Source organism: Aspergillus wentii, assembly GCF_001890725.1.
Source record: "Aspergillus wentii DTO 134E9 unplaced genomic scaffold ASPWEscaffold_2, whole genome shotgun sequence".
Lineage (NCBI taxonomy): Eukaryota > Fungi > Ascomycota > Eurotiomycetes > Eurotiales > Aspergillaceae > Aspergillus > Aspergillus wentii.
This window is the reverse complement of record NW_024467833.1, coordinates 3690888-3716912: the sequence shown is the minus strand read 5'-3', so window position 1 is coordinate 3716912 and position 26025 is coordinate 3690888. Positions and strand designations below refer to the sequence as shown.

At 49.2% G+C, this 26025-nt stretch overlaps 12 protein-coding genes across 12 annotated transcripts; 5 read left to right on the top strand and 7 right to left on the bottom strand.

Annotated features, from left to right (window-relative positions):
* Window positions 1-182: 182 nt before the first annotated feature.
* Window positions 183-1291, bottom strand: ASPWEDRAFT_375062 (uncharacterized protein). Its single transcript, XM_040834702.1, has 2 exons — window positions 1107-1291; window positions 183-1044 (listed from the first exon to the last, which is right to left on the bottom strand). The coding sequence occupies exon 2, from the start codon at window positions 989-991 to the stop codon at window positions 377-379; it is 615 nt and encodes a 204-aa protein (XP_040693140.1). The 5' UTR covers window positions 992-1044; window positions 1107-1291; the 3' UTR covers window positions 183-376.
* A 207-nt stretch (window positions 1292-1498) lies between these two features.
* ASPWEDRAFT_103920 (UDP-galactose transporter HUT1) lies at window positions 1499-2837 on the top strand (the record flags this gene model as incomplete). Its single annotated transcript, XM_040827604.1, has 2 exons — window positions 1499-1716; window positions 1769-2837. The coding sequence occupies 2 exons, from the start codon at window positions 1499-1501 to the stop codon at window positions 2835-2837; spliced, it is 1287 nt and encodes a 428-aa protein (XP_040693139.1).
* Window positions 2838-2996: 159 nt separating this feature from the next.
* Window positions 2997-3524, bottom strand: ASPWEDRAFT_49448 (peptidylprolyl isomerase; the record flags this gene model as incomplete). The annotated part of the gene is made up of 3 exons (XM_040837283.1): window positions 2997-3151; window positions 3207-3309; window positions 3402-3524. 3 exons carry the CDS (start codon window positions 3522-3524, stop codon window positions 2997-2999), a joined length of 381 nt encoding a protein of 126 aa, XP_040693138.1.
* A 523-nt stretch (window positions 3525-4047) lies between these two features.
* On the top strand, window positions 4048-4863 carry ASPWEDRAFT_105738 (uncharacterized protein; the record flags this gene model as incomplete). Its single annotated transcript, XM_040827753.1, has 2 exons — window positions 4048-4161; window positions 4249-4863. The coding sequence occupies 2 exons, from the start codon at window positions 4048-4050 to the stop codon at window positions 4861-4863; spliced, it is 729 nt and encodes a 242-aa protein (XP_040693137.1).
* A 45-nt stretch (window positions 4864-4908) lies between these two features.
* On the bottom strand, window positions 4909-6040 carry ASPWEDRAFT_169303 (putative 3-oxo-5-alpha-steroid 4-dehydrogenase; the record flags this gene model as incomplete). The annotated part of the gene is made up of 3 exons (XM_040830433.1): window positions 4909-5309; window positions 5370-5847; window positions 5942-6040. 3 exons carry the CDS (start codon window positions 6038-6040, stop codon window positions 4909-4911), a joined length of 978 nt encoding a protein of 325 aa, XP_040693136.1.
* A 1619-nt stretch (window positions 6041-7659) lies between these two features.
* ASPWEDRAFT_169302 (putative histone deacetylase complex subunit (Hos4)) lies at window positions 7660-12647 on the top strand (the record flags this gene model as incomplete). Its single annotated transcript, XM_040830432.1, has 4 exons — window positions 7660-11184; window positions 11241-11375; window positions 12126-12450; window positions 12523-12647. 4 exons carry the CDS (start codon window positions 7660-7662, stop codon window positions 12645-12647), a joined length of 4110 nt encoding a protein of 1369 aa, XP_040693135.1.
* A 342-nt stretch (window positions 12648-12989) lies between these two features.
* Window positions 12990-15796, bottom strand: ASPWEDRAFT_374837 (GID4/VID24 family protein). Its single transcript, XM_040834696.1, has 3 exons — window positions 15302-15796; window positions 13574-15155; window positions 12990-13523 (listed from the first exon to the last, which is right to left on the bottom strand). Exons 1-3 carry the CDS (start codon window positions 15323-15325, stop codon window positions 13333-13335), a joined length of 1797 nt encoding a protein of 598 aa, XP_040693134.1. The 5' UTR covers window positions 15326-15796; the 3' UTR covers window positions 12990-13332.
* Window positions 15797-17636: 1840 nt separating this feature from the next.
* Window positions 17637-18860, top strand: ASPWEDRAFT_106284 (D-galactonate dehydratase; the record flags this gene model as incomplete). Its single annotated transcript, XM_040827793.1, has 2 exons — window positions 17637-17812; window positions 17885-18860. 2 exons carry the CDS (start codon window positions 17637-17639, stop codon window positions 18858-18860), a joined length of 1152 nt encoding a protein of 383 aa, XP_040693133.1.
* A 310-nt stretch (window positions 18861-19170) lies between these two features.
* ASPWEDRAFT_169299 (uridine-cytidine N-ribohydrolase) lies at window positions 19171-20545 on the bottom strand (the record flags this gene model as incomplete). The annotated part of the gene is made up of 5 exons (XM_040830431.1): window positions 19171-19719; window positions 19784-20100; window positions 20156-20360; window positions 20431-20438; window positions 20494-20545. 5 exons carry the CDS (start codon window positions 20543-20545, stop codon window positions 19171-19173), a joined length of 1131 nt encoding a protein of 376 aa, XP_040693132.1.
* A 105-nt stretch (window positions 20546-20650) lies between these two features.
* ASPWEDRAFT_37239 (PXA domain-containing protein) lies at window positions 20651-24890 on the top strand. The gene is made up of 3 exons (XM_040834637.1): window positions 20651-21458; window positions 21535-22342; window positions 23847-24890. The coding sequence occupies exons 1-3, from the start codon at window positions 20939-20941 to the stop codon at window positions 24547-24549; spliced, it is 2031 nt and encodes a 676-aa protein (XP_040693131.1). The 5' UTR covers window positions 20651-20938; the 3' UTR covers window positions 24550-24890.
* ASPWEDRAFT_375028 (uncharacterized protein) lies at window positions 24631-25124 on the bottom strand. The gene is made up of 2 exons (XM_040834700.1): window positions 25104-25124; window positions 24631-25011 (listed from the first exon to the last, which is right to left on the bottom strand). The coding sequence occupies exon 2, from the start codon at window positions 24947-24949 to the stop codon at window positions 24713-24715; it is 237 nt and encodes a 78-aa protein (XP_040693130.1). The 5' UTR covers window positions 24950-25011; window positions 25104-25124; the 3' UTR covers window positions 24631-24712.
* ASPWEDRAFT_374752 (uncharacterized protein) lies at window positions 25079-25937 on the bottom strand. Its single transcript, XM_040834691.1, has one exon. It carries the CDS (start codon window positions 25814-25816, stop codon window positions 25208-25210), a length of 609 nt encoding a protein of 202 aa, XP_040693129.1. The 5' UTR covers window positions 25817-25937; the 3' UTR covers window positions 25079-25207.
* Window positions 25938-26025: the final 88 nt, after the last annotated feature.

The following is a 26025-nucleotide window of genomic DNA, read 5'->3' as shown; positions in this document are numbered from 1 at the left end:
GCAGCGGTTTTTTTTATCCCCGGTCCTCTGTTAATTTCTTCAAACGATACCCGGTTCAGTTGGATTAGTCTGAATTTGCCGAATTTGTTGTTTTCTGATCATTTGGAGTCGGCGGCCATGCGTGACTCTGTTTGTAATTCTGCCAGTATCCATATATCATTTAGTTTCAAAGCCAATTCCACAGATTGAGATTGACCAGAGTGGGAACTGAAAGTGCAATATGGATCTTCAAAACATCCATAGCGATGCGACAACTGAAACGGCGATTGTTTTCAGAAGTAGCAATGTAGATGGCAACACACTTGGATAGCATCGCTCTCCTGCAGTGAGCCCTGGTTTGCGATATAGTAGCAGTCGCACTCTTGTCCTTTTTTTCTTAATTCTGCCGGGGCTTCACAGCACCCTCCTGAACGACATAGTACACCACAGTACCATCTCCACCCATTCCCTTATCCACCATGGCAAGCAACAACCTCTTGCTGCCCCATTCTTTGGTAGCGCGAGCCTTGGTCCTATATTCATAGTACTCTTGCAGCTTTGCCGCCTTGTCTTCCTTGTCACTCACTTCATATGACGACGGTTCCTCCTCGCCCTCAGGAAGCGAATCAAACACGGCAGCCATCTTGCGCAAACTCCACGACTGACCCTGCACAGTGGGGAGGACGAACATGCGCTCGAGTTCAATGTCTGCGTCGCGAAGGCCTCTCTCGAGCATGTACAGCTGTTCATCCGGATGCGTGTAGACCCGATGCGGCGGGATTCCGGAGATTAAGAAGCCGGATTTAGATTGCTGGTCTTCTGGGGAGGAGGGGTCGGTGGGGAGTTGGATATCGTGGATGTGGAGGGCGGTCCATAGATGCTGGTGTTGGAGGTTATGCAGGATTTGGGTGGTGGTTGCGGAGAGGGGATGGCCTGGGACGGAGGAGGCAGAGATGAGGTTGGTGAGGGCGGAGGGTTCTGGAGGAGGATGGACTGATATCTTGGAGGTCATTTTGAGCTTTGGGGTTTGGGATATGATGTTTGATGATCGGGTGGAGGGGATTTCTGGCCGAAGAGCTCTATTAGTATGCAGCAGATTGAAGGTGAAGGAGGTTGACAGTACTCACTCTGATTGAAAGACCAATGCAGGGAAAAGATAGGAACAATTCAACAGCTCAACATTCGACAATTGAGTCGAATTGACTGATCGATATTCAATACTGCGGGGCGATCGAGTCTTCCAGAGGCGGTTTTTGTCCCTTGCAGGCGGAGAAAAAAAGAGGGCGATCGCGGAGTTCCCCCGGCGCGTTTTTCTGCTGGCAGAAGCAAAAGAAGAACACATGGCATCATCGGTTTCATTTAAGGGCTGAAACATCTTGCGGATTTGTTTTCCTTTCTCTAGCATCTGCGCATCATTCGAAGATTTCTTTGGCCATTACTAGATAATTTGTTTCATCTCTTCGACAGCTGTCCTGTTGACTCGCGCAAGTTGATTCTCCAACACACTCCGGACGTCCTGATGGCACGGCAGAAACAAGCAGCGCCCCTACAGCGGGTGACTTCGTCTGAATTGATGCATATGACCTCTGACGAGGTGAATTCGAAGCAGCAGAATGGCATTGCTCAAAAGCCCATTGCTGCGAGTGGAAGCGCATCCAAGGGAGAAGCGCACGATGCCCACGAGACCCCAGGACTCATGAAGCTTGGAATCTGTGTACTTGGAATTTACGCTTCATTGTACGCGTCTTTTCTCTGCTGATCCTAATTCTCACAAGCTGACATTTTCTAGCCTCTCATGGGGTGTTCTGCAGGAAGCCATCACCACCGTGTCCTATCCCGTTCGTGCTGTAACCGAAGCAGAGCCACAGCCTCCAACGGAACGCTTTACCTACTCCCTCGTCTTGAATACCATACAGTCCTCTTTTGCTGCCATCACAGGCTTCACCTATCTCTTTTTCTCGACTCCATCAGGCCAGAAAGTCCCTTCCATTTTCCCCACCAAACAGATCATCTTCCCTTTGCTCCTCGTCAGCATCGCGTCTTCTCTCGCCTCGCCCTTTGGCTACGCCAGTCTTGCGCACATCGATTACTTGACCTTTATCCTCGCCAAGTCATGCAAGCTTCTCCCGGTTATGTTCCTCCAGTTGACGATCTTCCAAAAGAGATACCCTTTGTATAAATATGGAGTCGTGCTTCTGGTGACCCTCGGAGTCGCTACCTTCACCCTTCACCACCCTGGAACCAGCAAGAAAGTCGCGGCATCGGCAAATGCCCAGTCTGGTTCATCCTCATGGGGAATCTTTCTGCTGGCCATCAACCTCCTCTTGGACGGCCTCACAAACACAACCCAAGACCACGTATTTAGCTCCCCGCAGCTCTATACTCGTTTTACCGGCCCGCAGATGATGGTGGCTCAAAATGTCCTGTCGACCCTCTTGACTACTGGCTATCTCCTTATCATGCCCTTTGTGTCTTCCAGCGGCCTGATCCATTCTCTGCTGCCCTTCTCGATCCCACCTTCCACTGAGACGGAGTTGACGTCGGCTATTGCCTTTCTGTCTCGACACCCAGAGGCATTGAAGAATGTTCTTGGGTTCGCTGCCTGTGGCGCCATTGGCCAGTTGTTCATCTTCTACACGCTTTCCCACTTCTCGTCGCTTCTTCTGGTAACTGTGACCGTCACACGGAAGATGCTTACCATGCTCCTGAGCGTGTTCTGGTTCGGGCATTCTTTGTCTCTTGGACAGTGGCTCGGTGTCTCCCTTGTGTTCGGTGGCATTGGCGCCGAGGCCATTGTGCAGAAACAGGAGAAGAAGGCCAAGGAACGGGCCAAGGCAATGGCTGGAAAGAAGGAATAGATTAGATGTGTTTTTTTTTTTTTTTGCTATTGTTTTTGTTTAGATTCCATGTATATATAGAAACTTTCAATAGACTTGCTTCAGCTTTGTTAGTTTATATCTTGAAGACAAGACTCATTCATTCATGTCATGATAGTAAGAACCGTAGTATTCTAGAAATCACCTCCTCCCTTCGACCATGATGATATGGTATCCAAATCCAGTCTTGATATCCGCATACTTGGGACTGTTCGTCGTACTGGGCTCCAGTTCATACGCGGCCTTTTCAAACGACGCATCGAGACTACCACGGACTTTCCATCCAAGGGAGCCACCTTTATTAAATATCAGTAAACTGGTTCTAAAAAGAAAGAATGAAGACAAACATACCCTGTCTAGCCTTATCCTCAGAGAACTCTCTCGCAACGTCGTCGAATTTAGCACCGTTACGCAGCTTCTCCAAGGCTTCTTCTTTCTTGGAGTACTTCTCACACTGAATGGATTGTGGTTAGTCGGAAGAATAGAGAAATTAATCAAATAAAGAAGTTGTAATTGCAAAACAAAAAGAAAGAAAGATTAACATACAAGAATATGCCGAACATTAAGCGCGGTGGCAGGCTTCAATCCTCCCTTTCCACCTTTTCCCTTCTCACCCGCATCACCGGCATCTTTTCCCTTGCCCTTTTGGTTACCACCGCCTTTGCCCATCGTGGTGGTGTGAAGAATCGAAAGTGAGAGTGGGAGAGATAAGGTTAGCTGAAGAGCGTCACTGTCCCAAGATTTGAGAAACCAAAAAAAAAAATAAAGGGTTACTGCGATAGTGCTGGTTCCAGAAGACGTCACGGAAACAAAAAATCAAATCAAGAACTGGAGCAAAGGCAAAAGGCAAAGCAAAAGTGGTGATGCTTCAGGAAAAGAAAGGCCCATTTTGGACGTGGGGCTTACGGCGGGTGGTCTTAAGAGCCTGAGGCAGAAACCGGTGACGCCATGACTTATTGTCTGTGTAGTATGCGCCTCGTGATTTATTTCTCAACCATCGTCAGAGGCAAAAAGCAAGCTTTGGAATACCCAGATTTGACTTCAATTCTCGTATCCTATTCTCCAATTCGCTGGATCTGAGTTGTTTACGATCCATACTTGCATGACTCGTATACGATCAGGTCATTTGTCTTACGGAGATCGATGCACTGTCAAGATACCCCGGATTTGAAAGATATGAACGTCTAGACCAATGAGCGAAGAGGGCTCTGGTTTAGAAGCAGCTCGGATCAAATCACTACCTGAAGATGCATACTATATCTCTGACTTTCTAACAGAGGAGGAAGAGGGGTTCCTACTTCACAAGGTACATATCCCGTGCCCATGCCATGCCCATGCCCATGTCCCTGTATCACCAAACACTCATTATGCACGTCACTAATCAAGTACCCAGATAACTTCTGCCCCCCTCCCCCGCTGGACTCACCTCTCCCACCGTCGTCTCCAAACCTGGCCTTCTGCACTTACTAAATCAAATACGCTCATCGACTCGCCTCTTCCCTCATGGCTTGTTTCGCCAACTATCGCACCTCGTTTTGACGCTCTGGGTATCTTCGCTAACGCGCCCCATGGCAGGCCAAACCATGTCCTGATTAATGAATACCAACCAGGCCAGGGGATTATGCCGCATGAGGATGGGGCTGCGTATCACCCGCTCGTTGCGACGGTGAGTCTGGGGGCACCCATTGTGTTGGATTTATATCCGAAACGGAAAGAAGATGAGACGAGGGAGGATGAAAGGCCGACGTTTCGAATCTTGCAAGAGAGACGGAGTTTGTTAGTTACTCGGGGGAAGATCTATACGGAGTTCTTGCATGGGATTGCGGAGACAGAGAGGGAGGAGGGGCTGGGGCCGGACTCGGTGTGTAATTGGGACTTGCTACGGGAGGGGCATCGATATCGGGATGGGTGGTTTGAGAGAGGGACGAGGGTGAGTTTGACGTATCGGGATGTGCTCAAGGTTGCTAAGCTGGGGAATGCGATGAAGTTTCTGGGGGGGAATAGATAGATAGATAGATTCGGTGATAGATTGCTTTTCTTGTCTATGATTCTATTAGTATATCCCAGGGATCATCTTCCATCTTCCCCGCACCGAATCCGCGCCGAACTTTTGCATGTACCAGTCTTTGCTGTTTGAGGCAGTAATGCCTAGGTTGACTACAACAAAACCCAGACCCGATAGCAGTGTTTTATTGACCATCTCTCCTGGTGGAGCAGCAATCAGAGCCAGCGACAAGTATATGATGCATTCGGCCGTGTAATGCGGACATACGATGGTGCGGAAAAGTGGGTGATCAGGGAGGCTATATTTCTTGAGTGAGAACAAATAGTGATGGCAGTCGTGTTGAAGACCAGATGCAACCAAGAAAATGGGAATGCAAAGGAAAGTCCGCAGGGAGGGGGCGTTTGACATCTTGAAATCGTCCATCGTCAGTTTATGAGACTGGATTGCACCTAGGAAACAGAGCCAGACGTTAATTTAGATACCGAGCGTGTGATTCGACAATAACCTACCTGTCCCCTCAATCCAGATTGCAACTGAAGCTGCGAGATAAAAAGACAGGCCCAAAAGCCAGTGAACAAACCACATATTGGACGAAGAGGGCTTGGAGAAATCAAAGCACTCACGCAGGCGTCGTGAACCTTGGATGACCATCAATACCCAGGATACCATGACCTGGTGTATTGACATGGAATTTTGCAGATGCTCTTGGCTGACTCGTGTTGCTATGGCCTGGAACGCAACACCTTGAAATAACAGCTGGAGGGCCCAGAAGATCGACGACAGGATGGAAGCAACGTAGAATTGAATGAAGTAACTGTGGGGAACTCGGAAAGAGGCTAAATAGTCGAGAGCGCGCGTCCCAAGTGAGCTGTTCGAAGGCTGCGGAAGGGTCTCCGACTCGGCGCCGGAGGAGGTTGAAGTTGCACGGGCGCCATAGGCCACGAAACGAGATCGAAGCGACTCTGGCAAGGCGATGATAGACAGGGTCTGTGGGGAGATTATTTGATGCTATTGTTTAGTCCATCATATAGTAGCAACACGGTTGGAGCTTCAACCAACACTGAAATATTGGTCATCATACCGTGCAGGTTGCAAAGACGAAGAAAGCTCGAAGGGCGTCGACCGCATCCATGTGCGTGGAGGCAAGAATCGAGTCGACAGCCTGAGAGAGCAGATCCATTTTGTCGTCGTCAGAACCAGTTTCACGTCTTGGCCAGGCAGGGAGAAATTCGACGAGTCACTGCAGACGCAGACCAGCAGTTTCAACGTCACGCAGTGAACTGGGATGGAATCAGCTTGATCAATTGGGAGCTGGGTTGGAGGATGGTGTTGTTGTTGTTGTTGCTGTTATGATAATTCTGCTTTGGAGTAATATATTTCGGCCTGTCATAGTGATACACCGTCACCACACGTTCAGGAAGGGATTTTGTGTGGAGAAACTGGGCGGGACTCCACAGGAGGAATCAGGTAATAATTGCATCGAAATTAGGACTCCAGTTTAGCCTGATGGCGATGGACAGATGGGCAAGCAGATGGCGTAATGGAATACGAATATCTGCAAGAGATCAACAGCGACTCGACCGTTGAGGATATCGCCTAGCAATAACATCTGCACAATCGATACATTCTATCGATGAGAATAATCCAGATAAAGGATGAATCATCTTTCCCCTCCAGGTCACGAGCTCGTTTTTTTCTCTCCTTCTTTCCTTTTCTTACTGTAATCAATCGACGGTTCCAATAATTCATGCAACACAGATGGGAAGAAGGGGGCAAAGTGGGGCGATAAGCTGCGAATATCCCCTCTTGCCATTGGCTGCACTCTAGCAGATCGCTGCATCTAGAGTGGAGTCAGCAGGTTTTCGGCACCTGGCTAGGCCGGAAGCGGTAAGGATGGGATGGCTCCCTGCGCAGCCATTGGCTCAAGACCACCACCAGTTGATGCCTAGCCGGCACGCTAACCAAGCCTAGCTGCCTAGGCGCACACCGTTCCAGTCTTCCACAGAGTGGCGCCATTCAGAGCTGGCGGAGGCTGAGACTCGCTCCGCCCGCTTTTGGGCCTTCTTACATACGCGCAGCCTCGGCGGGCCTCTCACGTCGCCTCTCCGTTAACAGTTGGGGGTGTTTTTTAAAAAAAAAAAATACGCGTCGAGGGTTTTTTGTAGCCTTTTTTGTATTGCTGGATACGGTTGTATGGTAACAGAGCATCCATGACTAACCATCGCTGGTGGCCAAAGTAAATGATACCTCTTGCTAGCAAACTAAATCCGATTAACCCAGTCAAGTCGGGCGTTTCAACTTCCTTTCCATCTCGCTCTCGCGCTCTCTCTCTCTTCCTCTTCTTCTCTTCTTTCCACATCCTACGTTTCGTTTCTCTCATATCCGTTCTCTCCTCCCACACCACCCCCTCAATTAATTTTCTTCTTATCTTCTTTTTTTTTTTTTATTAAAATCTTCCTCTACCTATTTTTCCTCCTTTCATATTAACACCGTACCACACGCATCGAATTGGAAACGTTGTCTTTGGACCCTGTTTCCGTCCGTGATTTCTTTTATTCTCCCACACCTCCCACCTTTTGGCTTTCGTCGGACTTTTGTGCCATTTAGCAAATCCTCGATCCGAAACGGAATCTTGTGCTTTTTTCTGCTTCACCCACCCATTCGAAGATATCCGTCGCCAGGCGTGGTCGAGCACCAGCGTCCGCGCACAACTGCTGGTGTTTCGGACCACACGTCCACTCCTTAACCACGGCCCCCCAAAATGACGATCGGAACCCCCCGAAATCGAGTTCTATCGCTATGAGTGATGTTGAGGCAGTCTCCTCATTGCCAGCTGCCCTGGATGTTGGACAAAGTGCTCTTGCAGTGAAGGTGAATCACCAGAAGCTTTCTGGTCCACCCTCCCCCAAGAGGGCTTCTCCACCATCCCATCCCAGAGGAGAGGATGTTCCCAAGAAGAAGGCCAATCCGGCTGCAGATGGCGACGAGCCATCAAGCCCCAAGGCTGACTCGGAGGCAGAAACCATAATCCAGTCGGGCCGTGAGTCGTTGTCGCCGGAGAAGAGACGAAAGTATATAAAGCATGACCCGAAACGACGTGACGATGGAAATGACAACGTTGATGCTGTGGAGGGTGATCTTCCTCCTAATGATTTGCAGGTTAGAAAGAGAAAGGGTTCTCGGGACGATTCACAAGAGGGGTCTGATCATGATGTTCGCCCTACAAGTCTTCCTCCAAGGGTGCCGTCGCCGTCGGTTGTCAAGATTGAAAAGCCCGAGGAGTCGCAGAATTTTGCCAGGAAACGCGAGTCCTCACACGCCGGTGCTTCCATTCCCAAAAGCGACAAGGCCCGCATCTCGAGAAAGCGTAGCTTCAGCGAGAGTGTCGATGGAGATGGGGACGGCTACCGCCGTGCTCGTCAGAACCCAGGAGTATCCCGCGACCGAGGCCGGAAAGACATGAACGGAATCTACTTTGCTCGCCCCGCTTCAAATGACCGGTCGGTCTCCCCCATTAGGCCCTCGCACAAGCGGACCGCTTCTGGCCCCCAACTTGGTGGTAGCGACGTTTATCGAAAAAGGAAGGCGCCCACGCCGCTCATTACTGGATTTCAAAGACAGAGTTCTGAGGACAGGCAATCAATCTCTTCTTCTACCAGTGGATCCCCGCTACCAAGTGCCCACCTTCGGAAGCTCGCATCGGTGGATGGTGCTTCTGCATCTCCAGCCAGGCCGATGGGTCACAAAAAGCAACGCGATCAAAATGGCCGGACGCGCCTCGCACGAGCATGTGCGGCCCAGGAGTTGGAAGTGGCGATGGCAAGGCATGCAGAACGCCCTGATGACTTGAATGTTGCCGACAACGCTGGAAATACCCCGCTTCAAATTGCTTCTCTTGAGGGTTGTGCGCCTATTGTCAAATTCCTGCTTGAGGCTGGGTGCGAGATAGACACCAAGAATATCGACAAGGATACCCCCTTAATCGACGCTGTGGAAAATGGACACTTGGATGTTGTGAAGCTTCTACTTGAGGCTGGTGCTAATCCTCGGACTGTGAATGCGGAGGGCGACGAGCCATACGAACTAGCTCCGTCTGATTCGGATGACTACGATGAGATCAGACGGGTACTTGCTGAAGCCAAAGCCAACCCCCGACCAGGTCGACGCTCAGAAGAACGGGCCGGAACCGGAAATCGAGAATTTCCTTCACGGCGAACTTCTGCAGTTAGCCCTCGCGACTCGCCTCCAGTAAACGGCCCGCGGAGTCCACCCCTTTTTAGTGCCGCTGCCAAACGAAAGAGCGTTCGAAGTGAAGCCACTAGAAACGATTTGCTGTGGACGAAGGCAACACCAGAAAACCTTCAAGCATTTGCTGCGAAAGGCGATATAGCGGGAGTCGCAAACATTCTAAATGTCGGACAGAAGGCAGACGCTGACTCGATGATTGCAGCCGCCAAGGGTGGTCATGACGAGGTCCTATCTCTCTTGCTGGGCATGGGATATGCAGACCCCGATCCCGACCCCGTACAATCCCACAAAGCAGGCTACAGCACTCCCATGCTTGCTGCAATTGGTCGAGGCAATTTGGCTGTCATCAGACTCTTGCTGGATCAACCGGGGTTTAATCCCACTCGTCGCTTCCGCGGTCATACCTATTTCGATCTGTCGGAAGACCGCAAAGGAGAAAACTGGGAGGACGAATCTTCTCTTCTAAGAGACGCCTACGATAACTATAGCCGAACCAGGAAACCCCGGAAGGCAGACTTATCTTCACCCCGACGGCCACGGGATAGGGAGAAAGAGAACAAACGACCTGCACGCAGGGATTCGATTTCGCCCGTAGCCCGCCCACGGAAAACTAACGGTAGTCCGGGTGACAGTAATCGAGATTCTTTCTCCAAAGATCCAGGTCTGCTGAAAGAGCGAAGACGAGATGGCGTAGGCCACTTGAAGGAGAAGGCCAATTCTGGCACCTCGCGACCAAAGAGTTTCCGAAGAGAAAGTAGCGACAATCCCACTTCTGATGGCGATGCCCCTCGATTAGAGTCTTCCAGGCCAAAGGCGCATTCCTCAGCAAAAGACAGTGAATATGCTGCGGCAGCTCGTGCGGATGACATGCCTAAACGCAGACGTTTAATACCGGGGCGGCCACCGCAGAGACGACCCAGCCTGATTTCGTCGGATTCTTTGTCTGGACGTGACGAAAACACCAAACCGCGCCTTGAGAACCCACCTGACGCCCCCCCATCGAAGCATGGACCTCCGCCATTGAAACGCGTCCGTAGCAGTGAGAGTCCCGATGGACCTCGTTCCCGTGGACCAGAGACAGATCGGCATTCTCACGAGACACAGAAGAAGAAACGACGAGTTCTCTCTGAGGACGGGGCGCCGAATCTCACAAACGGAAGCACGAAGAAGACTCAGGATTCTCGGCATAAGAATGATGTCAACGATGATCGCCCCACGGATCTTGGGCGAGATCAGTTGCACAAACGAATTTCTAACCACAAAGTGGTCGACCGGAATCCCGTTAAACAAGAACGTGAGAGGCACGAGGCTCGTGGCCTGGATGCTATCCCAATGGAAGACTCGAAGAGCGCAGCAAAGAAGGCAGAAGCTGAAGCTGAAGAACGCCGGTTAGCCGAAACGAAGAAAGCCGAGGAAGAGCGTATTGCTGAACTTGCCGAGGACAAGCGAATTGCTGCTGAAGCAGAGCGGGCTCGAGAAGCCAAGGAACAAGAGGAACGAGCGGCCCAACTTGCACGGGAAAAGGCTGAGGAGGAAGAACGCAGGCGCAAGGAGGCGGAACAGAGGAGGGTTAAGCAGGCAGAAGACGAGCGCCAGAAACGTCTTGAACAGGAGCGAGCTCGTCTCGCAAAACTGCGCCGGGAGCAGGAAGAGCAAGAGCAGCGGCGCCGAGATGCTCTGCCAAGTAGGCTCCGTGCTGCCGCTAATCTTGTTGGCTCCAGCGATCCCCGAGCGAAGAGTCATACCTGGCTGCGGAAGTTTATGCCCGTGGTCACTGCTCAGACCAAGCAACTCGATCCCTCATGCCAACCGGATGTGGCGAACGAAAAATGGGTTCCCAATTACTTGATTGCACCTCTGCTCGCGACCAACGACCTCCAGCTGTCCCAATATGCCACTTGGGAGAAACGCAGGGCAACATCGACTCAACGCATAAATCTCTGGCGTGTTACACGGAGAATGCTTGTTCAAGCAGACGAGGCCGAATTCCATAACTCGTCATTTGGACAGGTCATGCAGAAGGATTGTGAAACACGACCCAAGTACTTCGATATGGAACATGTGTTCTGGGTCAGGGTAAGCTTTCTTGATTCAACAGCTGTTTGTTTCTTAGTGCTAACATTGGATTTTAGCTTTCCGACTTCATGGATCTCGTCCCTCATATCCCGCATTTGCACGGACTTGACATACAGTTTCTTCGTATGCACATCGACCACGAACCCTCACCCGAGGCGCCTGTCCTTGAGTTGCCGCAGCCTAATGGGCATGTATTTGGATCTCCACATGCTGAGAATATTAATGGTCTTTCCGCTGGGACGAAGGGCCTTACTAACGGCTATGGCCACACACGGCCAAGTACATATGTCTAATTTTTTGTGCTTCCCTTGAAGGATTACCTTGATTTTGGTGATCATTGAGTACAGCCTTGATGTACAGGTGGATTGTTTCCTTGATTGTATGACTATGATACCTCTGCTGTTGATGTGATGTGATGTTATAACCTCTGTTCGGGTAACAGTCCATATTATTGGATATGAAATGGAGTGAGCCTTCTGACGCTCACCATAATTCAAAAAGTCTTCTTGCGTAGATGTAGTCTAATACTTGCTAGTATGCTATTCTGACGTTGCCATTAGTCTTGTTAATCGTCGCTTCTATTGATAGTATCCGTACAAAAATCGTTCATCATGCCGAATGCGGCCTCAGGCACTGATGATTACCTAAGCAGTAGGGCACACCCCGCCACCCACTCTTAGCCGAGACGCTCGAAAATCCACCAAAAATTAATTGGAGATCCGATTTTCCACGACCACCAATTTAACGCCTCTATAGATCCCTACGACTCTTTGAGGATCATCCGACATTTGATATTACATCGTCACAGCTACCACTACAGACAAAAGTAGCGATCAAAATGGTACGCACCCCCAGAACCAAGAATTGGGCAATACAATCCACCTGCCTCAGTCAATCAATCATGAAGAGAAGAAGATGGATGCTAACCACCTCTCTCACAGTCGGACGGAGAAGAGACCATGTCCAACCCCCCTGTCGCGGCCGATGAGGTCGAGGTTTCCGCCGACGCTGGCGCAGGTGGCCAGATGTCCGTCCTTGACGCCCTCAAGGGAGTCCTCCGCATCTCCCTGATCCACGACGGTCTTGCCCGTGGTCTCCGTGAGGCCGCCAAGTCTCTTGACCGTCGCCAGGCTCACATGTGTGTCCTCAACGAGGGCTGTGAGGAGGAGGCTTACAAGAAGCTCGTTGTTGCTCTCTGCTCCGAGCACAAGATCCCCCTCATCAAGGTTCCCGATGGAAAGATGTTGGGCGAGTGGGTTGGTCTTTGTAAGTTTACCGGACACGATAATAAGAAGTACGAGGGGAAAGGATTGAGGCTAATGCGTTTTTCTCTTACAGGCCAGCTCGACCGTGAGGGTAACGCCCGCAAGGTCGTCAACTGCTCTTGCGTTGTCGTCAAGGACTGGGGTGAGGAGTCCCAGGAGCGCTCCGTTCTCCTCAACTACTTCCAGACCGAGCAGTAAATGCATCCCAGCATTTTCTTGCCTTTCGTCTCGGATGTAAATGACAGTGGGGGGTTGGTGAATACATGAAAACAACGGAAATGAGAGGAAGGTGGAAACAAGTCTACTGGATGGAATTGAAGGGAGGATTTCGCTATCTTCTTTTTTTTTTCCCTTTTCTGTCTGGTTGATGGGCGTGGGCTGAGATTTGGGTCATATTTGTCTTATGTATACCATTTTCAGGTCTTCGCTTTGGCCTTTAGTATCATTTTCGTGGTTTTTTATAACAATCCATCTACGTGATCAAATATGACGATGAACGAAGACTTGAAGTACTCAACTTTGTAGACGCGTAGATGTACTGAACTGAAATGTATGTTTGGAGTGGTCTATGTAGCTTGAAATGTAACTCAATAAAATACAGCAACCGCAACTGCAGTTGGGAAATATGATCGAATAAATATCTTCCCGGGGAGAGAATCAAACAAATAATCACTGGAATACCCCACGTGGGTATGGGACATGCAAAATGAACATTGTCCTCCAAATTGTCGGACGGGGTGAAAATTGAAGAGCAAAACGCCGGCTATGCGAAGAGTGAATCAATGCCCCCTTGGGCCAGAACGCCAATAGCATGAATGAAAGACGTCGAATTTGTGCGGCAAATGAACGTCCCAAGTAAGAATGTAACCAAGGACTTGCTGGGTTATCGAAAACTATACGATGGACGGATCATCTGTTCTGTCTCTGGCTTCAGAGCCAGTTGTTGGTAGGGAGAGCTTCCTGGATCATAGTAGAGACCCTCGATAAGGCCGGTTTCTCGACAGAGGGTGATGTAGTAGAACCCAGATATCGTAAGTCCCTGTCGTGAATCGGTTGGTGTAATGAAACAGCGTTCTATCATAAGATTAGCAAACATAGGATAAGGCAAGACGCAAGTAACATACCCTTCCATCTCATCAAAATCCATTTCTTTGACAGTTCTTCTGTAATCCATTTTCGACTTACGAGGTTTCTGGTCATCTCATCATCCGTCAAGTTTTTGAAAGGTTGCAATTGACGCCAATACGTGCTGTCGATTTCAGCATCTGCCTTAAAATTCTTGGTCTCCAGCGTATGCGAGTTGAAGTCGATGATCTCTCCCTCGAGAAATGTAACAATGTGTGCGTCTTGAGTAGGTGACGTTTTATCAGGAATGTTGTAGGCTTCCATCGTGCCAGATAAGGTCATATCTCGGTAGTCGATGTTATGAATGGTGACTTTGACCGGCCAGTTTTCGTCCCTGCCACCCCCAATGCTGTAGACATTGTTGGCCCAGTACCGACGCCCACTACTTGTAGATACAGCAATCCGGTTACTGTTGTTGTCACTGCCATTAACAATAACCGGGTCGTGAGGAGAGTTTGGATTCAGCCCGCGTTGCGAAAAGGTAGAAATGCCACTACTTGCTGCTCTTTGTGACCCTGAAAACACCATCCCGGGTCGAAGCCAGGAACATTCTGGAGGTTGGGATATCCAGGCCGTATCAAGAATAAAGTCGTCCTCATTCCACGCAAAATAATCGGATTGCATAAAGCCTCCCGCGGCGGCAGAGGTGATACTTTCCTCGTATGAATTCGAATACCGCAGGCGATCGAGATACTTAATAGTCTCCTTTAATCGTGGGCTGGGAGGATTATCCATATGAATCTGTCTATGAACGTTTATCCGGGCACGCAAGTCACTGTGGGTCAAGGTCCGGTGAGGATCGCCCCGGCTGCTGGGAAGATACCGGTATGCTCTAGAAGCGGACGATGTTGCGGATCGCTCTCTACTATCGTCCGAATCCTGACTTGCTCGCTCCCGATCTAGAAGATAGTTGTGAAGACGTGTTCGAGAAGACCGCGCATGACCTCTCACCGACTGCAACAGGGCCTCTGTCGTCGACATGGGGTGATCATAAGTCCTTTGACTACCAACTTCTGCAGATTGTTCAGTTAATGGAGGTGGACCGCGACCGACTGCATCCCGCCGCGCATGTCGTCTGGACATTGCACTGCGCTCTGAGAGCCGACCAAACCACGAGACCATGCTGCCGCTGCCAGTACCGCTTTCCTGCATAGGTTCATACGCTGTATCTTCGTCATCATCATTTTCATCCTCCGAACCGGGTGCCCAGCCGTAGAGCGACCGTACGTTGGAGACACGGCCTTCATAGTTGGGCATGTTGCTGTTTTGTTCGTCCTGTTGACGGCGCACGATAGGGATGCGGCGGTTGACTTCGACGGACATGCGCAAATTCCTAGGGTCATCCAGGTCCATCGGGTCTGCTTCCGACTCTGCAAGATTCTGCTGTCGCCGGCGACGTTGTCGACTGAGGGAGGAAGACGAAGAGTCGGGAGGGGAGCGTACACGAGACCGAAGAAAGTTCACGTTATCATCATGGGCATCATCGGACTCTACTGGACGGGATGGGGCCGGGATCGAAACAGCGCTCAGCTGCTGGAAGGACGATGCAGGTGCAGCTGGGGATAGAGTGGGGGTTTCCTGCTGATAAACCAGACCGATTAGTTTATAGACAAGCATGGAGCACCGGGGTGGGGTGGCATATCAGATGCACCGGGGCCGTGGTCTTCTAGAAATTCCAGAGCCAAGACACCCAGCCACAAACAGATCGAAGCATCGGAGAAACATACAGAAGGCGTGTTGACGGGGGGCATGGTCCTACTCCTCTGTGGAGGGCAAAATCCGCCGTTCAGAGTCGAAATGCACACGCGGAGGATCGGCGGGCGGGCGGAGGAGGCGAGGGAGAGAAGGCATGCGGCGTCGCCAGAACTGGAACACAGACTGGGCGGATTCGAGTTGAATTATAGAGAATGTCGAGGCGATCGATTGGAAGAGGGATATTGGAGAAAAAGAGGCGAGGAGGAACGATGGGGGGAGAGATGGAGGCGATGGAGAGATGAAGAGAGGAGGAAATGGGGAAAAGGAGGAGAAGCGATGATGATAGATAGAGTGGAGATGAGACCAAATAAAGTTGCAGATACAGTAACCGATCGGACCCGTGGACGACTCTGGCTGTTTTCTTTCTTTTTTGCTCACATCCTCATTCTCCAGAGACAAAGAAGATGGCGGTTTTGGAGTGACTCTGAACCAAGGCGAAGGCAATCCAAAGGCTGAATCGAAGTTGCTGTTAAAGTGGCGATGAAGTCGGAGTTGCCGATCGATGGAGGTTGAGTTCCACGCCGATGTTGAGGTTGATGTCGGTAATTGACGATATTCAATAGCGAATGTCAGTGATGCAGTTATTTGATATATGACATGGGATATTCGATATTCCAACTGGTTGTACGCTCTCAGCCTCATCCAGTCTCATCTTAGTGTTACATCTATAACTTTGTACAATCCGTCTACAATTCTACAAATGAAGACAACCAGAACAACTAATTTCTTTTCAACTATTTTGCTAATCCTATAGATTAAGTCTCCCATTGCCTTGCCTTGTTTTATATTGCGGGTTAGCGATGATCTGTTGACGAAACCTGTCCTGCAAATCTCATAGTATCCAAACATCGAACTATGACAAAGGGCAAATGAGAAAAGCTGCAATCTTTCCCTGTCGATTTGGTCCTTTTTGCTGATTTTCTTTTATCGTTTTCTGATTAACGTTGAGCCATTCGAACAGAACTCACCTCGAGCGATATCCCCCATCCTCTGTCCATCCTCACCTTTTCTTCCATCACGTCTTCTCGTTTAACTTCAAAGTCAGCCAATGGCCTAATCTTCGTCATCTGAATCAATGTGACTCAAAGGTTTGGAGAATATTATACCCTTAATCCCGCTGCCGCCATCTTCTCTGTTCCTAATTTCTTCTTGGAGCTGCTTCCGAGCGGTGCTCAAGATGTCTTCGCTCGATTCTTCGTCATCTGGACGATCACTGAATACCTGAATCATGCAGTGATTCTCAGCAAGCTCTTCCTCGTCGTCGTTCCTGATGTAGCAATCATATTCAATCTGAGAAAGTCGAGGGCTATGTGGAGGTATTCCAGGTAGTTGTAGAGCCTGAAAGCAACGGGTCCGATGTAGACCTTGTAAGCGTGCATTTTGACGGTTAGTTTGGTGAATCTGGGTAGGGGGAGTAGATTGTTGTAGAGATGTTTGCTTAGAAGCGATGGTTGGTGAAGATGAGTCGAAGAGGATTTTCAAGGGTATTTATACTCGAATCCAAGACATGAAAGATTAGAGATGATATAGACGATAGTCTGGTATCCTGGAGAGTCCATTGTGCTGAAATTCTTTGTATCAGCTTCACAAGGAGATGGTGAGAAGACAGGGAAACAAGGTAAGACAAAGAGAATTGAATGACACTTGTTTCTTTCTTTGATGATGAACCAGAGCTGCGACAAATCATAGACTGAAACAACAAGATATAAGAGACTACCAAGAACAGTTGAGCTGCTTTGTTGTGCTATGGCAACTCGTTGAGCCTGTATACAAGGACGAAATCAGCCGTGATAATTTCTATTATCATATTCCAAAGAAACAAATAGCGTTCATTCTCGGCTTAAACAATAGCATGGAAATAATGAAAGATCGAGCACGGGTTTCAGAACATTACCTGCATTGATTGTTGATGAACAAAAAAACCGTCAATCCACCGAAACCAACCGTCTTCGACTTTGTCCAGCCTTAATTCCAACCTCATCCCGTAAACCCGGGTCTGTCTTTTCCGATACGAAGATCATCATGGCCTCTTTTCCTTCGGATATCCGGGCTGGAAAACTGGAAGAGCTCAGGCGGAACAACTCCGAATCGATTCATTCCCCTCGTCAGGGTAGAATCCTATTTTTATGAGATAATTCCGTCAATTTCTGCTCCTTTCAACTTCCTTTCACCCCCATTCTTCCTGCCGATGTCCTATTTCAAACCCATCTCACTTCTTTCAGTTCAAGTTTTGGATATTTAGGGCTTTTCACCTCAACAGCCAAGCAATCTCCATACCCCGCCCCCGCGCTCGTCTTCCCCGCAACAATGGTAAAGATCAAGAGCATCGAATATTTCCGGGTTCTCCCACGATGGCTGTTTGTCAAGATCACTGATGAAGAAGGCCAGTATGGCTGGGGTGAAAGCACTCTCGAAGGGCATACTGAGGGGATTGAGGGAACCCTCGATTCTTTGTCGAAGAGATTCCAAGGATATGAAGCGGAGTATGGCATCCCACTTTGAGTTGATTATTGGGGAAAGCACAATCCAGTTAATGACCTTTGCTTCTTTATCAGTGACATCGAACATATCTGGCAAACGGCATGGCGTCTAGGGTTCTACCGCGGCGGTCCTGTCTTCATGTCTGCCCTTGCCGGTGTCGACATCGCCCTCTGGGACCTCAAAGGTCGTCGACTAGGTGTCCCAATTCACCAATTGCTGGGAGGAAAAGTTCGCCATAAGATTTCTGTCTATTCTTGGATTGGTGGAGATCGTCCCGCGGACGTGGAAGCGGCTGGCAAGGAGCGACTGGCGCAGGGCTTCAAGGCCATCAAGATGAATGCCACCGAGGACATCAACTGGCTCGACTCACCGAGCGTGTTGGACTCGAGTGTCGAGAGATTGAAGACTGTCAAGGCACTGGGTTTGGACGCTGCCCTGGACTTCCATGGCCGTCTTCATAAGCCCATGGCCAAACAGCTCGCAAAGGCTCTCGAACCGCACCGGCCACTCTTCCTTGAGGAACCTCTGCTCTCTGAGCACCCAGAAGCTATCAAGCACCTTTCTAACCAGGTATCATGTCCCATTGCACTCGGTGAACGACTGTACAGCCGGTGGGATGTCAAGCGATTCCTCGAGGATGGAAGTGTCGACGTTCTCCAGCCTGATATCAGCCACTGCGGTGGAATTTCTGAGCTCCGTCGTATTGCATCTATGGCCGAGACATATGATGTTGCCCTCGCACCCCATTGCCCGCTGGGCCCCATTGCACTGGCAGCCTGTATGCAGGTCGATCTGACCACGCCCAATTTTGCCATTCAGGAGATGAGTTTGGGCATGCACTATAACATCGAGGCCGGAGAATATGACATCACAAGCTACGTGAAGGATCCAAGTGTCTTTACCGTGAAGGATGGTTACGTCGATGCCTTGACAGCTCCCGGGTTGGGCATTGATGTAGACGAGGACACTGTCCGGAGGGTTGCACAGACAACGGTTCCCTGGCAGCCCAAGGAGTTCTACGGTCCTGATGGTGCAATTCGGGAATGGTAGTCTTTTTCTGTAATTGAGTTGAATCCATAATGGGTTCCTGCATAGCGGTGTTACGATTTAGATGAAAGTCATGGCAGACATGAGTTAACGTACCAGGGCCTTCATAGCCAGTGGTTCAAGGTTTCGTAAAAGTCATCGTGTTCAATAATGTTTGTCCATGTCAATAACATGAGTGCATTTTTAAATTCATGTATATGTAAATTTCGTAAGCCATCCATTCTATAAATTGTGAAAGGAAAGTATTTGCTTGAGCTATGTTCATCCAGTTGAAAATACCCAATCGTCGCCAAATTGCATCGATACCGAACCATTATTTTCCTCGAGCAGCATTGCACTGGTCTGCCCGTGAGATACATTCCAGTATCATGTTCCAAAACGCGTCCACGTCTACTCCCCTTGGGATGGCAACCCCATGGGGTTCTTCTGTAGCCACGGCGACTGAGCGTCCCAGTTGGCCCATTGCATCCACGTCAGTGTTGTGAAGACCATCAGTAATAATATCGATAGCAAATCGTTCACCACACTTGTCGTCAAACTTCAATGCCTGTTCAGGGTGGTTTTTAGCAAAGGCAGGGTTCAGATTTGATAGGAGTGCTGCCACAGCGAGAGGGTCATGCAGTGGTGGGCCTGTAGACAACCCAAACACAGTTTCGTATGTTTGCGCGAAGAATACAAGCAGGTCACGTAGCATGCGTCGAAGATTGGTTGGGGGAGTTGGCGGATCACCCGATCCATGCAAGACGCGAGTCTGTATAGCAGGCGACGCAAGGACCTGGTGTGTCAGATCGAGGGCCATAATGCTTGTTTTCTTATTGAGGATGGGGTTGCTGAAGATTGACTGAGAAGCTTCGGGGTCACACTGAGGATGAAAGAATGTTAGAGTGAACTTAGAGAGCGGCATATCTTTGGCACGATGGTCATACGTAAACATTGAACTCCGCCCATGGAGTAACGTTTCCAATCCTCAAATGCTGTCCAGGGAGTCTGCTCATAGGAGCATCTGTGAATCCTTCACCAACACCACCACCCATGATGGTCAAACCCTGAATATGTGCTGCTACTTCTGGGAACGTGGCAAAGAGTAAAGCGACATTGGTCAAGGCACCGGTTGCAACCACCCAAGGAGTACCCTTCGGTTGCGCAAGAAGAGCTTCGCGCATGGCAAGGATTGGGTTCTTGTCTGTAATAGGTGGTACAGAGGCATTAGGGAGTAAGTCAGTGCCATCCAGTCCCGAGTCACCTAGTAGAGGAGAACGTTAGTTATCAGTTGGGCACAAGCTAACCTGTCCACTTACCATGGATATTAGGTGCATGAATGGCTGGTCTGCAAAATGGCCTTGTACTTCCTGGATAGACGGGAATGTCTGGTCTACCGATTGCTTCTAGGACTCTCCCGGCGTTGATCGTAGTCTTCTCCAACGATGCATTGCCATGGATCGTAGTGATGCCCAGAAGATTCAAGGATGGATGATGGGCGGCGAGGAGAATAGCAAATGCGTCCTAATAATATTCAATATCCGTTGTCAATGATTCACGGCCAGAATGCAAGATAAAGGCATCTAGAACTCACATCGTGGCCTGAGGGGCAGCTTGTCAGCGCTGTCGGTGTTAGATGAGGGGATCTACTACTAACCAGGGTCACAATCCAACCACAAAGGAATGGGGAGATCAGACGATGCGCTCATTCTGGATGTGTATATTCCACAATACTGTATCTTTTCAGAGATTGATATCTGAGATGGTTCCGGCAATGAAAGCAGCGACTCTGTACATGCCTCCACTTATCAGAGGGGTAGATAAGCTGTCTTATCAACGCATGCCAACTCAAAGCCCTAAGCCCTACATTCCCAATACGGCACCCCCCCAGCTGGGGGTGGAGCAAAGCGTCATCGCAACTAGCGGCCGTGCCTAGGCCGTTGCCGTTGCCGCTGCTTGTTGTTGTTGTTGCCCCCTCGTGGATCATCCTTATCGATGGCGGTCTCTGCGAGATTGGTCTTTGAGATATCATATCATATCATTTCTGCTTTTGCTGTTTAATAAACTTTTTGTCAACAGATTCCCCCTTGCATTGTGATGAGATGACCAGCGATCCTGCCCGTTCCGGTCTGCATCCGTTTTCGCATCTCAAAGCTGGTCCAACAACCTCCAGCTCAAGGTCGACAGCACAGCCTGCCTCCTCGAGTTTGCAGCCACACTCTCCGACGACTTCAAATCGGCCTCGTCTGGCAAAGAGTTCTAGTCGTGATGATCAGATTGACGCGGCAAGTGAGAAGGCAACTGTTAATTTGATCCGTCGAGTCCTGTGTCCTCAGACGGGCAATTACGGTGGTTCAACCCCGCAGCCTCTGGAAGAGCTGCTACCTCCTCTTACGAGTTCAAATGATGTGGACCGTCAGCTCTATGCTCTCATCGCCATAATTATTAGAGAGTTCGTTTATTCATGGTATTCGAAAATCACGTCGGATCAGGTCCTCGTCAATGAAGTCCTCCAAGTGATCGCCCATTGCACCCGTGCTCTCGAGCAGAGACTGCGACAAATAGATGTCGCACAAGTGATTCTAGATGAAATCCCTGCTCTGGTAGAAACCCATATAGCTTGTAAGATTTGGCTGCACTTACTTCAAACTGATTGCCAAACATACCTTTACTGACGCATCCCCGGAACACGGTTTAGCATATAGACTGGCAAAACAGCAATCTAATCTGTCCGGCCTAACACCTTCTACTCGTGTGATATATCATTCCTTGCATCCGCATCCAGGTCTCTCGCCAGTTCCAGATCCCTCTGATACCGAAACCATTGCCCAACAGTGTGAAAACGAGGCCCTGTATCGACAGCTTCTAGTGCATGGTACGCTGGCCGTGCTCCTCCCGACGGAAGACCTCGAGAATGTTTGTATGCAGACAATTGTTGGAGATGTTCTAGCAGATCTCATTATAGGAAACGGAGTTGACGGGAAGGTTTCTGAGGGATGGTTCTTGTGGGAGAGTATCACTAAGATTCTAGATGGAGTGGAACAGCGTATCTCTCGTGATGAGGGTGGGCAAACGGCTCAAGAGTCCCGACAAAATCAATTGAAAAAGTTTGGCTTGCTCTCGACAGAAGAGGATTTCCAGAACGACCATTCGACGAAGGCCCAGTCGCAAATTTCAATTTGGTTCTGGAGCATCCTTCAATATGCCTACCTAACTTACGTTGCCTTGCGTTTCATTGCCACAGGCTTATTACAGACTGCATCTACCCCGCCAACGAACCCTTTGACCTCTGCGTATCCAACTTGTCATACCACTGAAGCGCTCTCATCGCCGGGCAGCGTCACGGGAAAGCGGCCCGTCCTCAACTACCGCATATGTAGTATGCTCTCACAACTTATGGATCTTCCCCAACGGATGCCATGGCTGGGAGGCTTCCTTGCGCTCGTCCAATACTTGATTCTGGCGGGGCCAGGCAGGCTGGGCGATACGGACAGTGTTCTTGATAGGTGAGTCTTACATCCACCGGGCTTCCCAGCCCACTTTCCCCTCTCACGCAGCGTATCTGTCCTTGGTGGCCCGAACCGCTGTTGACGTACGAGAACGATTCATCCCGAGGCAATGCGGAATTCCGACTGTGGAGAAGCAATGCGGTTGGAGATCCGAACCATGATCTACAAATACACAGTCAAGTGAACTTTTTTGTCAGAAAGCCTGGAGCGAGCCATTGGAAGACGGTTGATAACCCCGGCGGGACGAGGGTGCAGTAGACTTGCATTGCTCGCATGCTGCATCGATCACTTGATCTCAGGGTGGGCTGCACTGCCCATCCAACCAGGGCCCTGAGCCTGTTGATTCGTCGATGCAGGGTTGTATCGTCAATACGCAGTGAGACCGGCGCGTACGGTTTTATTACGGTGTCTGTATCGTCTTTACGGTCATTACCGTCGTTACCACTTGACAGGGCCCCTCTCCCGCCATCATCTTATGATTATTATTATCATCGTCTACTCTATACCGGTCGACACTGCTGTCAGATTTTTCCCTTTCCTTCGAGGGCTTCTCGAGTGGTTCTTTTCGACCTCCTTTTGTCAGTCCAAACTCGAGTTTGAGCATGACTGCTGGCCCGTAGTGGATAGCCATGGGCCGGCCCTTTCCGTGCCGCTCTTCTCCAGCTTCCGCGTGCAGCCAAAAAAGCAGTCCAATAGAACAAAATGGCTCCTCGTTTCCCCGATGCCTCTGCAGGGCGGCTTTGCACTGCCCTGGGAATTGGAGAAGGAAGAAGGGGGAGGGGGTGGAATACACCAGTCCAACCCTGCAACGGAGCCCTGATTGGCAAACAACGCTAAGGCGGATGATACATAAAATGATTCATGACGATCGCCCACGCATAGGAGGTGGTTAACGGCCATGCGACATTGGAAATTTGCATGGATAGCGGAGGGCCAGGTCCATTTCCGCTGCCCTTTTCAGGCCAATTAGCGAAATTCCTGCCAGCAAGATTTTGAATTCGAATCCCGGCTGAGGTCACCGTGGACTGTGCCTGTGGCTCCCCCCCTGCGCCCAGGCACGCTTCCCAAATCCAATATCCGCCCAATTTGTCCCAGCATCATTATTCGGACTCGCCGCCCATCTGACCTTGTCGTCATCTTCAGCTTTAGCATGTATTGGGATTTCCCCAATCGCACCAATAGCTGGCCCAAGCTCCTCGACTTTTTGGCCAAGCAGCAGATCTCATTAGCTTCCCCTCTCATGAGATCTCGACCTTGGACTTTTGCTCTATCTCTCTATCTTTCGATACATCTTTCTCGCCAGGGGCCTGGACTGCTCTCAATCGCTTCTCCACAGTCTGGGATTCCACCGCCTGACTTTTTGCTCGTCATTGCGCAATCTCACTGTTGATTCCTCATGTTTTTTTTTTTTTTTTTAATTTTTCATTTTTCATTTTTTTTTTGCGTTGAAAAAGAGCCTTGCTAACCCCCGGTTTAAAAATTTTTTCATTTGCTCCACTAGATTCCTTCACGAGACCATCAAAAACTATGTACTTACCCCCACCTTGTTGCCCAACCTCTTACTTGCCTCTAGGACGGCGCTTTTCCCATCAAATGCCCGTCCAATTCAGGTAACAAGCCTAAATGGCATAAATCGAACCCCGGTTTCTGCTCCGCACATGCCGGTGTCTTCCCCGACGCCTACTAAGGAGGGAGCCCCTTTCAACAATGCAACCGGGAAGAGCAATACCAGTAGTGGAGCTTCTGTGCCTATGGTAGAGCCAGTTTCTTCTGCGGCGCAGGACAACCAACAGAGACCATCCGCGTCTGAGATCGCAGCTATCAAGCGACGATGTGCATTGAGCATCTTATCATTGGTTCCACAACGGGTTGCACGATCCTTATTTGGAATTCCAACAGATGCTACCAGCACTTGCATTGACGGTCAAGAGAAGTGTCTCAACACCAACACCAACGCCATTACCCATGACCAGAAGCTACAGAAGGAGCTGCGGTCCCCTGCTTCCGCGAACAATGACACAGAAGAATCGCTCCTTGCGGCTATCGAAGGGGAACTTTTGGATCTTTTCGCCGACGAATATTGCAACAAACATCTGATCTACTCGGTCATTGAGACCGTCTTGGCGAAACTTCTTCCTGAGCTGTCGGAACGCAGCATAGGGGAACTGATGGAAGACAGGGGTGTGTCTCCAGCTACGAGTTGACCAATCTGATTGCATGAAAGACGGGGGCTACTAGTTTTAAGACATAATGTTAATGATACCACCATGTGTGAATCGGACCTGGCTCGCATAACGTGGAATGATGATTGACACCAAGAAATTTCTTGGAAGTAGGTAACCTGTCAAGGCGGGAAATATCCCAGGGCTATCCATCCAGACCCGCCGGAGTAATAGTATAGAACAGCCAACCTATATCCAGTGCTGAAAAATAAAAAAGAAACAATACGTAATTGTTACAAGGTACAGGCAACCAATAGAAAAAATAAGAGATAAAAATAAAAAAAGACGCAGAAAGTGCACTGCACACTGCAGGGAATAAGCCCGGTAATAAATCAATCAAATAAATGACGCAGACGCAGGTCCCGCGAGGCGCGCGCCCCATGGTCAGTCATGATGCTGATGCTGATGCTGATGCTGAATGACCTAGCAGAATTTTTCTGTTTTCTGTCGAATCATAGAATGAGTAAAAAAATAACATCCTGCGGATTTTCTCCTCCATTCTGCAGTAGTGAGTGATACTTGGGTAAGGTACTTGCGTGTGTGGGATGTATGTATGTTGGTTGGATGTAGGCAGAAAGGAAATTTAATATGGAGACATTTGCATGCGATGCGGAATTGCGGTCTCGAGTATAGAAAAAAATCAGGAAGATAAAAAAAGAAATTTCAAAAATAAAAATAAACGAATGCAGAGTGAAGAGAAAAAAAGAGGCGGTGAGAAATTAATGGATAGATAGAACACTCCATAATTGGAGGGGAAAAAAGAAAAGAAAAAGATGACGATGACGATGATGATGAATGAAAAAATGTATGACCTTCCTGTAACCCATATTTTCCATATTGCTCTGCCCATTGTATTATGTCGTTCCACCTGAATGCCATAAAGAAAAAAAGGAAAAAAAAAAAAAAAAAAAAAAAAAAAAAACCCTTGAATATGCCGTTCCGCGCGAGCGGTCCAGTTTAGAGAATGCATAGTATGAAACCCGAAGAAAATAGATGGAAAAAAAAAAATGATGATGAATATGAAACAAAAGGAAAAGGAAAAGAAGAAAAGTAATAAAAAAAAAGACAGATAAACAAAGCATATATGCTCGTGAAATGATACAAACAAGACAAGCCAAAAACTGGCGGGCAAAATGCTCCGGTATGTATGTATGTAGATAATGTCCATGCGCCTGCTCCGTACAGCTGTGTCTGCAGCATATAGAAATTCTGTTGCATATGAGGTTGCCCTCGCGTATGAGTGTACCATTCAATATCTTCACAAGCATTGGACTCGACCATGGTCAAGCTCACTTGGGAATCATTGATCGGGATGAATGATGTAACCAAAAAACCAAAATCCAAAGAACCACCCAGAAAATCAAAAACAAGAGGGATATAGATTTTGTATAGAAAAACGAAATGAGAAAAATCAAAAGGGGAATCAAACGAAAGCAAAAGATGGCCACAATCGTATAC

Coding starts and splice junctions, on each gene's coding strand:
- ASPWEDRAFT_375062 (XM_040834702.1), bottom strand. CDS start 991: ATGACCTCCAAGATATCAGTCCATCCTCCTCCAGAACCCTCCGCCCTC.
- ASPWEDRAFT_374837 (XM_040834696.1), bottom strand. CDS start 15,325: ATGCCCCCCGTCAACACGCCTTCT. Junction 15,156..15,301: donor CCCCCGTCAACACGCCTTCT/GTATGTTTCTCC, acceptor CTGGTTTATCAG/CAGGAAACCCCCACTCTATC. Junction 13,524..13,573: donor GATTTTGATGAGATGGAAGG/GTATGTTACTTG, acceptor ATCTTATGATAG/AACGCTGTTTCATTACACCA.
- ASPWEDRAFT_37239 (XM_040834637.1), top strand. CDS start 20,939: ATGACCAGCGATCCTGCCCGTTCCGGTCTGCATCCGTTTTCGCATCTC. Junction 21,459..21,534: donor GGTAGAAACCCATATAGCTT/GTAAGATTTGGC, acceptor AACACGGTTTAG/CATATAGACTGGCAAAACAG. Junction 22,343..23,846: donor ACGGACAGTGTTCTTGATAG/GTGAGTCTTACA, acceptor TTGCTCCACTAG/ATTCCTTCACGAGACCATCA.
- ASPWEDRAFT_375028 (XM_040834700.1), bottom strand. CDS start 24,949: ATGGGGCGCGCGCCTCGCGGGACCTGCGTCTGCGTCATTTATTTGATT.
- ASPWEDRAFT_374752 (XM_040834691.1), bottom strand. CDS start 25,816: ATGGTACACTCATACGCGAGGGCAACCTCATATGCAACAGAATTTCTA.